The sequence below is a fragment of the Coffea arabica genome, chromosome 2e, assembly GCF_036785885.1.
Source record: "Coffea arabica cultivar ET-39 chromosome 2e, Coffea Arabica ET-39 HiFi, whole genome shotgun sequence".
In the NCBI taxonomy this organism is placed as follows: Eukaryota; Viridiplantae; Streptophyta; class Magnoliopsida; order Gentianales; family Rubiaceae; genus Coffea; species Coffea arabica.
In genome coordinates this window covers 675,233-687,904 of record NC_092313.1, presented here as the reverse complement: position 1 = coordinate 687,904, position 12,672 = coordinate 675,233, and the positions used below count along the sequence as shown (strand labels likewise).

Sequence of the window (12,672 nt, the reverse complement as noted above, 5' to 3'; positions counted from 1 at the left end):
AAATATTAGATGAGGTGTACAAAATTGGAAGGCTGAGAGTCTTAGACAGAAAAATATCAGATAAGGTGTACAAAGTTGGTAGTATAGATAACAGAAATGCTATCCCATCATGATCCAATAGATGAGTTGTCAGAGCACATTCAGGAACAATGTTCTTATACAAGCCATGAACCTACCAATACAAGTGAGTTGATCCAAGGTTCTTCTAAGCGTTCGAGACAGCTCACGTCATTGATTTGGAAGGAATTTGAAATATTATGTGTTGAGCCAGATGGCTCACAAAGAGCACAATGTAAATGGTGCAAGCGTGATTATGCATGCGGTGGAACAACCGGAACAAGCAACTTATGGCGTCATCTTTCAAATTGTAATAAGCGTGGACAATCTGATTTTGAAGAACGGTCTCCAATTGACCAAGGAATTTATCGGGAAAAGATGGGAATTGCTATTGTGAAGCATAACCATCCTTATAGACTGGTGGAGCAAGAAGGAATTCGAGACTTGTGTATATACTTAAATTCAGATGCTTTACCCATTTCGAGAAACACGATAAAGACTGATATTGAAAAGATGTACAAAAGAGAAAAAGAGACAGTAAAGACAGAATTAAATTCAATTTCAAGTCGAATTTGCCTTACTGCAGACTTGTGGACATCTATTGCAACAGATGGGTATTTGGCATTGACGGCTCATTTCGTGGATGAAGATTGGATTTTACAAAAGAGGGTTCTAAATTTTCACCACATGCCACCACCACATGGTGGTCCAATATTAGCTGAAAAAGTCATAGATTTATTGAGAGATTGGGCTGTTGAAAAAAAAGTTTTTACTATCACATTGGATAACGCATCTTACAATGATGGTATGGTGAATCTGTTGAAGCAGCATTTGAGGCTAAGAAATACACTATTTTGTGAGGGTGAATTTTTTCATGTAAGATGCAGTGCACATGTGCTAAATTTGATTGTCCAAGATGGTGTCAAAGTTATTTCCAAACCAGTCTCAAAGATCCGAGAGTGTGTAAAATATATCAGAGCTAGTGAATCAAGAAAGTTGAAATTTGCAGAGTGTATTGTTCAAGTTTCTTTGCCATGCAATAAGAGGGTGCATCAAGATGTCCCAACCAGATGGAACTCTACATTTGTGATGCTGGATAGTGCACTTGAATATAAGCTTGCCTTTCATCAGTTGCACGTGGTTGATCGCAACTTCAGCAGATTTTACCCAACTGAAGAAGAATGGCTTAAGGTGCAGAAATTTACAACACTGTTGAGGCCTTTTTATGACCTGACCACCCTTTTTTCGGGGACTAATTATCCAACTGCAAATTTGTATTTTCATGGTGTCTGGAAAATTCAAAAAGTTATCACGGAAGAGGTCAATAATTTAGACATTGAAGTGAGTGAAATGGCCAGGCAAATGAAACGGAAATTTGAGAAGTATTGGGAATGTTATAGCTTGGTTTTGAGTTTTGCCATCATTTTGGATCCGCGTTTTAAAATGGATTATGTGGTGTATGCTTTTAAGAAGCTATATTCTTTTGATTATGAAGAACGTGCTAATGAAGTTCGGGATAAATTTTATTTACTATTTGAGGAGTACGAGAATACTTTTGATGGTGATTTGCTAGATGGATCAATAGCAGGCTGCTCTGGTGGTGATTTGGGCAATGACAATGATGATTTTGCTGAATTTGAGAGTCAACAACATGCAAACAAGAGGAATAAGTCACAAGTAGACTCTTATTTGGATGATACTCGACTCCTTTCAACTCAAGAATTGGATGTTCTCAATTTTTGGAAAGAAAACAAAAATCGATACCCTATTCTTTCTTTGATGGCACGGGATATTTTAAGTATTCCTATCACTACAGTGGCCTCGGAATCAGCTTTCAGTATTGGTGGTAGAATTGTGGGTAAATATCGTACTTCGCTCCTACCAGAAAATGTGGAGGTCTTGTTATGTACTAGGGACTGGTTATATGGAGTAACAGGTATGTTATACTTAACCTTTTGAGTGCACATGATCTTGTATTTTACTTTTTTGGTCACTTATTGAATTTACTTTTGATTTCAGCTTCTGAAGATGATGAAGATAAAGAAAGACTGAGTATTGACTTTGCACCTTTAGTTGCTAAACTTACTAACCTTCATATTTAGGTAAGCTGTATTCTCATGATCATGGAGATTGTTAGTAATGTGGTGAAAAGAATTTTATCTTTCTGTCTAGATGAAATTTAAGTAGCAAAAAACAGAACTTTGAATTTGGTTTTGGGTTTGGTTGCCAGGAATCTTCTCTATTTTGTGTTGAGCCAGCAGCAAACTTTTAGGTTGCTATCTTTTTACTGTCAAGTGGATATTTGTATTGTCACTGGCACTCCTTCAAGCTGCTTACTTCATCCCGTCTTCTAATCAGAATTCTAGTCATATTGAGCTGCTGCGCAAAGGTTTGAAGAATAATACTGAGTTCAGTTTATCAAGAGAACACATGAGCAGGCATGGTATAGAAACTTATGGCAAATATTTTGCTCTAATAGTACCACCGTCTGCATTTGGATTTTGCAGAGACCAGGCCCTGAGAGTCAACTTCTCTCGTGCATCTCGCTGTCCTGTGGCAATGAAAACCATTCTGGCTGCAGTTTTTTTTGGCACTATTCGGTACCTGCTTCACGTAGTAAGTTTGCAGCAAAGTAGAAGCAAGCAAATCAAGCCCAATAGCACAATGGCTAGCACAGATGCATTCTGTAACTTAACTTTCATGGGAAAAGAGGAGAAATCACACGAGTAGTCGTGCTCTTGACAATTTTTTCTTAAAGAGTTTCTTTTGACTTTATCATATTTACATTTTCAGTTTCTTGTATATCTTGTATAATCCAACCTACCTGTGATTACTCATAGTACTGTTGAGTAATTTACATATATTGACTTCAGGTTGATATTTGTATGCTAAATGAAGTGATTGCTAGTCTTCATAAGGATTTTTAACTATTTTTTATGTTAAGTATTTTTGTTTTATTTATTATATTTATTTGTTGGTTGTATCTTATCGCTTTATTTCCTTGTAATTTATTAATTTGATCATTTTTTAGCATCATCAATTTATGACAAATTTTAGCTTCCTTTCTTACCTTTTCAAATGAAATTTTAAATTTATAAACGAAAAAATACTAGGGGTTCAAAGTTTTGGATTAAATTTTTTTGTTAACTTTCATATTATTTAGTCCAAAATTTTAGATTCTCATTGTTCAATTATTAAATAATATGTAATTTTGCAACATGACACGCGGAAGGAAAAAAATTGATAATTAGACTTATTTGGCATAATAAGTAAATATTTAAAATTAATGATGGGTGTAAAATGATATAAATTGATAATTTAGTTTACAAAATGAATTTATATGAGCTTGTAAAAAATTAGAATAAATGGGTTATAAATGGATAATTGAGTTACCCAACTCATTTTTTGACTTACCCATTTATACCCATCTAATTAAATGGATATAAATGGGTTGACTCATTTATACCCATTACCCATTTTACCCAACCCAAACCCGTCCAAATCACCCATTTTGCCACCTCTAATCACATCACAAAAAGTGCTACAGTAAAAATATTTCAAATAACTTACAATCCAAACAAAAATTTGCTTATAAATTTGTATGCCATAACTGAGGGAGATAAATATATAGAAAGGAAAGAAAAGGTGAAAACGGAATTCCCAAGGGAACGGAAAGCCTCTCCGTGTTGCAGTTGCTTACTTAACCAGTCAGTAGAGCAGAGCAGTGCAGTAGGTAGTAGGAACAACAGGAAGCCAAAATATCAAAGACCTCCAAAAATATTACAGCCCATATAGTCCGTCCGTCCTGCTTTGCCTCTTCTCGCCATTTACCAATAACCAGCATCCATCTAGCTCCTACTACCACTCTACCAATCCCCAAATTTTCCAAAGTATAATTGCTGAAAACCAACCCCCGTTCGCCAGTTCCCCGCATCATTTCTCCCCTCCAATACAAATTATATAATACCCCAAAAAAAAATAAAAAAAAATAAAAGGAAAAAGGAAAAATGCTCTGCTCAATTTCTGCCTCCACTTCCACCGCCACCTCCTCCTCCTCCTCCGGAAGATCCAATTCCAATTGGCTTGAAAAGCTCCGTTCTTCTAAAGGTTTCCCCTCCTCCACCGACCTCGATCTCGAGCAATTTCTCGCTCTCCCCCAAAACCACAACCACCCTGTTCCCCCAGACAACCTAGAACCCAGCAACCACCCCCAGACCCATCACCCCACCGATCAATTACTTCAAAACCCGACTCAACAAAACCCATTCTTCACCATAGTGACCAATGTGCTGGCTGAGCTCTTCTGCATGGGCGACTCCTCCCTTAAGATCCAACCCGGAAAGAAATGCTCCCGCAAACAGACCATCCCTAAGTTCTGCCTTCCTTCCGATCCTCCTTCAGATTTCAGTAATAATACTGCCAACTATGGTGGTATCAGCGACAATGCGCCAGCGCCCAGCAAAACCGACAGCGCTTCTCCCGTGAGCGACGACAACAGTGGAGTAGGCCTGGGGAAGGAATTAGCTGATCACCAGCAAGTCAAGCTGGTGGAAAATGTCATTTGTATTGAAGAAGGGGAGGTGGAAGAGGAGGAGGAGGAGGACGAGGAGGAGGAAATGGGTTATGGCAATCTTTCCGGGTTTTCCAGGACTGAGGTCACGGTGATTGATACCAGCTTCGCAAGCTGGAAATTTGACAAGATGTTGTTTAGGAAGAAGAATGTTTGGAAAGTCCGGGACAAAAGGGGTCAATTCATGAGTTCTGGGAAGAAGAAAAAGAGGAAAGCGAGTAGCGTCGATAGTGAAAATGTTCGTGGCGGGCTTCATCGAGTCAAGAAGCCAAAGACTTTTAGTGGGCAACGTGGTTTATCTAAAAAGGGAAGTGATGGAGCATTTAAGGACGTAAGTTTGGATGCTTCTTACCCCTGCTTTTCCTACTTCACGTCATAGTTATGCACTTTATCGCTAGCTTTAAATTTGATAACTCGTGTTTTTGTTAGTTGAACGTCAGTTAGTGGAGTTGGTATATTTGGTAATCGTAAACTTATGAATGTTTCAACTTTCTCTTTTGCCCCATTGATGATTTTCTATAAATGTGCTTTGTTCTATGAGTTTCTGACATTTGGTGGTTGTATCTCTTCGGTTTTGTGCCTTTCAAGTTCAAAAGAAGATGGTTTATAAACTTGTATTGTTTCAGAAGATGACAAGTTAAGGTAAGCATATAAATAAGACAACGGAGGCAGTCATTTTTGAGTGCCTGGCAGTAATTTTGTGAACTCATGTTGCATGCTTTCGGACGTAACATTCTATAGAGATCTTGAATCATGCCAGAGAGTGGATTCAGATTAGTAAGAATGCTTATCGACCTTAGAACTCTCTTCGGTAGTTATCCTTGTATTTGCAATCACTTTTTCTGGATGACTTGCTGCCAACCATATAACATCTTGAGCATTTGAAAGGCAAAACTTTGAATTGCCTCAAATTTGGGGCAAGAGACGGTGCTTTCAATTTTTTTTTTCTTTTTGCTGCCTGTACAAACAGCTTCATTTGTTTCGGGGAGGTAAGCATGACCATGATACCACACGTCTAGTTTGTTCAGGTATCATATACATAGTTTGTCTTGATCTTGTGCCCTGCAGCTTCATGATAAATATTTACTTGATGAATCTTCAATTCCTTCCATTGGATTCCCATCATTTTTTGGGCAAAAATTTCCTTCTAGTATTGCCTATGAGTTTCTCTTATTGTGGCTGTAGACAATATATTTTAGATAGGTAATTCTAGTAAAGTTTGTGAAAAGTTTTGATGAATTGTATTTTATCAATTTTCATCGACTTAAATGCAGTTTATGAATGACTATTTTTGGATCAATCTGATGGCATTAACAATTTTACTTTATTTGAAGCTGCTGGTTGGTTGCAATACATTTTAATGTATGTGGTGATATGGGCTTGTATGACTTACTTATCCTTCTATGGTTTTTGTACTTTGATTTTCTTGGGTAGAAACTTGCTTCGTCACCCTAGATCTTCATCTTTCGGTTCAGAGTTGTGTTTACTTGCTTGCAAACATGGATTGTGGTTTGTTAATGTCTGTGCTTACTTGTGCCTTCCCTGTGCTTGTTTCAGCAGCTTTATTCCTGTTTTAAAAATTTGGCTTTACTTTTGGTGCCACATAGTATCACTCTTCCAACTGCGTGACATGTTTACTTAGTTTGTACCTCTTCTGTTCTTGCACAATTACGTACAGCATTCCTTGTCTAGCGGGATTCTGTTTCTTAGCTATCCAGTCCAGTAGGATTTTTTTAAATTGCTTTCTCTACAGCATTCCATGAGATGTCCAGTGGAATTGTTGCCATAAAAGAGGTTCAAAAAGCTATGATGACTTCATTTTTATCTATGTTTTGTTGTGAGATTATGGGAACCCACAAATACTTGCTTGTAACTGGATTCTGTTAGCATGTTTCTATGTTTATGATCCTCTTGTGTCCTCTTTGGCTTATGCAGGAATATCATCTGAATGATAAATCACGGACAGCCAGCAGAAAGATATCGGATTCCTTTAGCAAGGCTCTGAAAAAGAAGCAATCAACCTTGTAAGGAACATGTGGCTTCTTATACCTTTGCTTTTCATCCACTTGATCAATTAACTTTAGTTTGCTGAACTTATGGCTCTGATGGGTGCATTGCTTTTTGCCCAGGAGTTTGGAAAATGGGGGCTCATCAGTTGTTCTTATTAAAAACATACCCACAGGTAAGAAAAGTGGAACAAGCAGTCCAAGAAGTTGTCCAAAATCAACTCAGAGACAAGTCAAAGTGTAAGCTATAAACTGGCCGTTCATAAGTTCCAAGGATGAAGGTGCGAGTTTTGTGATCTCTTATTTGGTTGATGGAAGATTACAAGACCTTGCTCTGGCAGTAGAGCTACTCGCAAGGCCTTCTGGGGTGAAGAAGATAAAGAATCAGTTTATCCATTTATCCATTCTTTATTTGATATATTTATTACACGCACGCGCGCTCTCTCCATCTTTTGTAACAAGGCGGAGGGTTAGGTTGGGAAGGGTATCAGATTGTTTTGTTCACCCATATATTCATTACTGAGGCTGCACATTCCTGTACGCCATTTACTGTGCCACTTCTGAGTCAAGTATCATTTTCTGTGGTCTACGAATAACAACAATGTGGCACACTATTTTGATTGCCGTTGCATACTCTTATGACTTGTGGAGCTCCAATCTTCATCGGTAAATTCTGCATATTAGAATGGATGCCCGATTTTGAGACTGGCCTGCAAACTATTATTTGCAATGAGAAAATAATTGATATAGGCTTACCTTTTTCTCTTGGTCAGGATATTTACTTGTTAGTTCTTTTCCAACTGATACTGCACATGTATTGGGAAGGTTACGCTTGCAGGGAAGAGCATGGAGCACAAATTTAGTCCGAATAGGGAATATCTGATCTGTGACTGAATGGAAAAAAGGTACTCCCTCCTTGTTTGTCTGCAGCACCATCCTGCTCTCTCGACAACACTGATCAAGCCACCACCAAATTAACAAAAAGGGATAATTTCAGGAGCCTCTCCTAGGTTTTGCACTGGCCTCCCTCGAGGTTGCAAAAATTTCAGATACCTTCTCTAAAAGTAATTAGCTTGTAACAAGTCAACCCCATTCAAGAAAACAAACAATAGAAAATTGGTTTGAGGAGAGGAAATAGATTGTGGTTCAACAAATGCGCTCACACATGTTATGTTTGTTGGTTAATCTAGTATCGAAGTATAAATTGTTATTTTAACAAAGGTAAGGGGGTGTAAGTGTAAATGCACAAGACATCAACTTTAGGCTTGTACAACTCTTTGCAATGACTGCTTCCATGATTTGAAGGCTCGTATAACAGCAGTAACAAACAATTGAAGAGTAAATTCGGGAGGATTTAGGTGGCGTTTGGTTCGCACATCGGAATTGGATTCGGATTCGGAATTGGATATCTTGGGTTTGGAATGAGGTCATTCATTCCAATACATTTGTTTGGTTCAAGTACCTGGAATGTGTATCATTACTATAGTTGATGTTTGGTTCGTCGACTCTTTCGGAATGGAATATAATAAATATATTATAAATCACATTGTAAATGATAGTTATTGGCTCTTTGTAAATGAGATATAAGAAATTTTTACTAATTAAATATATTAGTATAAATGTATTAGTAAATTTAGTCTAACTGATTAATAATTTCTATTAGTAAACATGTATAATTATTAGTATAATTGATAATATTAATTATATTACACAAATTAATATACATTATATAATATATATAACTAATATTATTATTATTATAAGTTTGTAACTAATTAAATTAAATATTATATATATATATAATTAAATATAAATATACAAATGTTATAATATAAATATACAATTATAATTATATAATATATACAAATATTAATTATACAAATATTTTATATAAATGTAATATATATTACATATTAAATATAGTTGTTATTATATATTATTATATTTAAAATAATAATAATAATTATTATTATTATTATATAATTTATTAATATTACATACATGTATATATTATAATTATACGCACATATAATATACATTTATAAATATATTATTATATAATATTAATAAATTTATAATATATATTATATAAGTATAATTATATTTAACTAAATAATTATATAATATAATAATATCATTATTATAAGTTTGTAACTAATTAAATTAAATATTATATATAATTAATTATAATTATATGAAAGTTATAATATAAATATATAATTATAATTATATAATATATAAATATTAATTGTACTAATATTTTATATAAATATAATGCATATTAATTAGATATAGTTATTATATATTATTATAATATATATTTATATAATGTACTAATATTATAATTATAATATATTATATATATATGTATATATTATAATATATAATAAATATAATATATATAAATATTAATTATATCATTGTATAATTATAATATGTAATTGGATTTGTTTTTTGGAATCAAACTTGGGAATCGGACAAAACCCACCAAAATACTTGGGAATGGAGAAACACCAAATTTTTAGAAATCATTCCAAGATTTCAATTCCCATTCCAGTGAACCAAACACCATTTATGGGGTTCATTCCATTCCCCGAATCCGATACCCTCTTACCAAACGCCCCCTTAGATTCAAGAATTGGGTGGAATCAGTAAAAAAATATAACAAGAAATCACACAACTGTCTAATTTCAATGAAGAAGTGAACTCACAAAATATGGCCTCCTGAAGCCTATTGTCTTCTCATTTGTACATGGTTGAACCTATTGTTTTTACTTGTAGGGCTATCACGCTACATGATCAAGAAAAAAAAATTAAGAAATATGCAACCAAGTAACAAGAATTCTTATACTTGAGCATCAAATAAGTCTTTCTTGTTACCTTGATTAAGTCTTGCTTATGATTAGCATATTGTTGACAAGAATTAGAGAGCAATTTTCCTCCACTTAAAGTCATGCTTAGCTACACAATCACTCAAGTTCAAGCTCTATAGAACTCTAATAGTTATTCCCACTCCTCTAATTACTCTTTTATCTTGTGTTCACGAGTCACAAAAATAGAAGAACCCAAAAATAGAAAAGGGGAAAATATAGACCAAGAAAAGAGTAGCAAATTTTGCAACCTACCGGAAGGCTTCTAAGTGAGAAGCACAACCAAGAAAGTACCATGAAAAGATACTGTAAAGATGAAATTGACATGGCCTTATGTCTCATTTGTACTTGGGAGACAGAGGGGAGACACCGTCATCGACGAAGGATCTCAATCATCAAATTGTGCTGCGCCCCCCCCCCCCCCCCCCCCCCCAAAAAAACCACCAATTTATTGAAACTGTGGGGTGGGGGTTCAAAAGCTATCCTCCACAGGAAAGCATTCCCGCCTCTTACAAAAGCTTATGAACAAATTCTCATTACCCTATAATCTATATATGTCCAAAATCATTTCACTTCTTTCCAAAACTCCCAAGCTCCTTCTATGTCTCCTCTTCTCTCATAGTAATTTTTTCTCTTCTTTTCATTTTTGCCTTTTTGTCCTGAACTCCCAAACTAGGCCTTAAAAGCGAACGTTGGGAAGAGAGTTAAAAGCGAACGTTGCTATCTAACAAGAAGTCGAGTATGGCGGACTTCCTTGCTACTTTGCCCACCCCATCCATCTCTCGTTACAATTGCCGGGCACCGAACAACTCTACTTCAGGACCATCATTACCCATTAAACTCATCATTTCAACCGCACAGAGCTGCGCGCGTGCCTCCTACGCACCAACATCATCAAACTGCACCATACCCTTCTTGGGTTTGCGGACGACTCTATTGCCTCGATTCTGCAGCACCACCACCACTATCGCCGTCGTCAACCATAACTCTACTGAATCTTTTCCCAACGGCCGTAAGTAACTCCGTTCCTTCTTTCAGACTTACCTTCGAATACGTTGCCTGCATATTCACACCTGAATGTGCTGCTCTTCAAAGCTTGTCGTTATAATGCTCAATCTTCTCAGGAATAATGCTCTCGTCCCTCTTCCAGCAATTGGGGTTTAGGGAGAGAGATGTAGAAGCCCTGTTGAACTGCAATCCTGCTCTCACATTAACCCCTTTCGATTCCATTCAATCCCGGGCACGTTCACTACAAGCTCTGGGGTTAAGCCACCTTGCCCTTTCTCGATTAATTTTGAAAAGGCCAGAAGTTTTAACCGCTCCAGAAATTGATTCATTATTGCACTTTTTTCTTCGGAATGACGATTTGGATATACGAGGCAAAATAGAGCCTGCAAAGATTGAGCGCCTTCTAAATGCAACGGAACCAACTTTCTTCCTGGGATTTGAAGACAAAATAAGACTGCTGCTTCACCATGGGATTCCCCAAGAAAAGCTTGTTCATGTTCTCAACAAAGCTAACGTAACCAAGGCATTGTGCCTTAAGTCGGTTGATGAAATTGGTCGGACGCTGGCTTTCTTGAACCGCTTTGGTGGGGTTGATTTAATTCTTAAACGTCCATCGATCCTTAATTATGATTTGGACAGCCAATTGATTCCGAGGATCACGTTCCTTTTAGAGTTGAGTGGGCGCAATGAGGATGCCACTGCTACTGTGTTGCGTAAACTGCCATTTCTTGTGGCTTACAGTCTTGATCACTTGAGCGATCATGTTGAGTTTCTCAAATCATTTGCCGGGTTAACTGAGAGTGAGATATTCAGGATTGTTGCTGTTTATCCGAATTTGTTTAGCGCCAGCAGGAAAAGGAAATTGCACCCCAGGATTGACTTTCTGAAAAAATGTGGTTTGAGTTCCCAGGATATATGCCGGTTCTTGATCAAAGCCCCTTTGTTTATTGGTCTGTCATTTGAGGAAAATCTTGCTTGCAAGCTGGTTTTCTTGGTAAAAATTGGTTATGAGAACAGAACCAGAGAATTGGCTATGGCAATGGGTGCTGTTACCCGGACTAGCTGCAAGAATTTGCAGGAGGTGATTGGGGTTTTCTTGAACTATGGATTAACTTGTGAGGATATTCTGGAGATGAGCAAGAAACATCCTCAGATATTGCAATACAACCATGAATCACTGGAGGAGAAGCTGGACTACTTGATTGAGGATATGGGTCGTGAAGTAGGGGAACTATTGGCTTTTCCTGCATTCCTCGGTTATAAGCTTGATGGTAGGATTAAACATAGATATGAAATGAAGAAGAGTAGTTTAGGTGAAGGAATGTCCCTCAACAAGCTATTGAGTGTCTCAGCTGCTAGATTCTCGACTAAAAACAAGATACAAACGATTTCATTGATTGATGACATGAAGTGAAGTAATGATTATATCACATAGATATTGGTATATCTCCTGTTCAAACTTCTAGTGCTTCCTTGAAATGGAAATTCCAATAGACAAGAACGCTGGTTCCCTTTCATGTCTGGGCTGGTGCGCTGAGACATGATGAATATGGTTACTCTTCAGCGAGAGAGAATTGTCTCCTCCAAAGGCCCTTTTTTTATGGATAACATTGGACTTACCCTTATTGAAGATCTTCATGATTGTTGTTGATTAGTAAGAGTTTCAAGTTCAATTTATACCTGGCCGAAATTAATATTTCATGTATAGGAGAGCCTGTTCATTTTTTGCACTACAATGTTCACAGTTTAGAGCCCAGTACGTGTAACTGATGTGTTCTATCTAGAACCTGAACATCCATACCACTGTTTTTTGAAGTGTCTGCACCACAAGTCAATGAAAGTTCCTAGGGCAGATGAAGCAAGTTTTCATACTGAAAAATGTACCTAGATGAATTGAAAAAACTCTTTTAAGTTTCGACTTGCTAGGTTTTCTTAATTGATCTCTTGATTCTCTTACATCGCCTATTTGATAAAAGAAATCAGACTCTCGCTTTCCCCAGAATCATTCTTGAATCAGATATAGATAATTGACTTTCTGTTGTTGAATGTTCACTGAACCAAACATTCTAGGACCTGTAAAGCATGTTGCAGCTGTAGCAGGCATACCTAAAACTACATTTCCGGGATCTATCACAGCAACAATCACATTTGATATGTGCTT

General features: G+C 36.6%; 2 protein-coding genes across 2 annotated transcripts; both read left to right on the top strand.

Moving 5' to 3' along the window:
- Positions 1–3,926: 3,926 nt before the first annotated feature.
- Positions 3,927–7,266, top strand: LOC113729859 (uncharacterized). Its single transcript, XM_027254153.2, has 3 exons — positions 3,927–4,958; positions 6,563–6,651; positions 6,757–7,266. The coding sequence occupies exons 1-3, from the start codon at positions 4,065–4,067 to the stop codon at positions 6,875–6,877; spliced, it is 1,104 nt and encodes a 367-aa protein (XP_027109954.1). The 5' UTR covers positions 3,927–4,064; the 3' UTR covers positions 6,878–7,266.
- Positions 7,267–9,960: 2,694 nt separating this feature from the next.
- On the top strand, positions 9,961–12,431 carry LOC113729858 (transcription termination factor MTERF8, chloroplastic-like). Its single transcript, XM_027254152.2, has 2 exons — positions 9,961–10,515; positions 10,628–12,431. The coding sequence occupies exons 1-2, from the start codon at positions 10,245–10,247 to the stop codon at positions 11,923–11,925; spliced, it is 1,569 nt and encodes a 522-aa protein (XP_027109953.1). The 5' UTR covers positions 9,961–10,244; the 3' UTR covers positions 11,926–12,431.
- Positions 12,432–12,672: the final 241 nt, after the last annotated feature.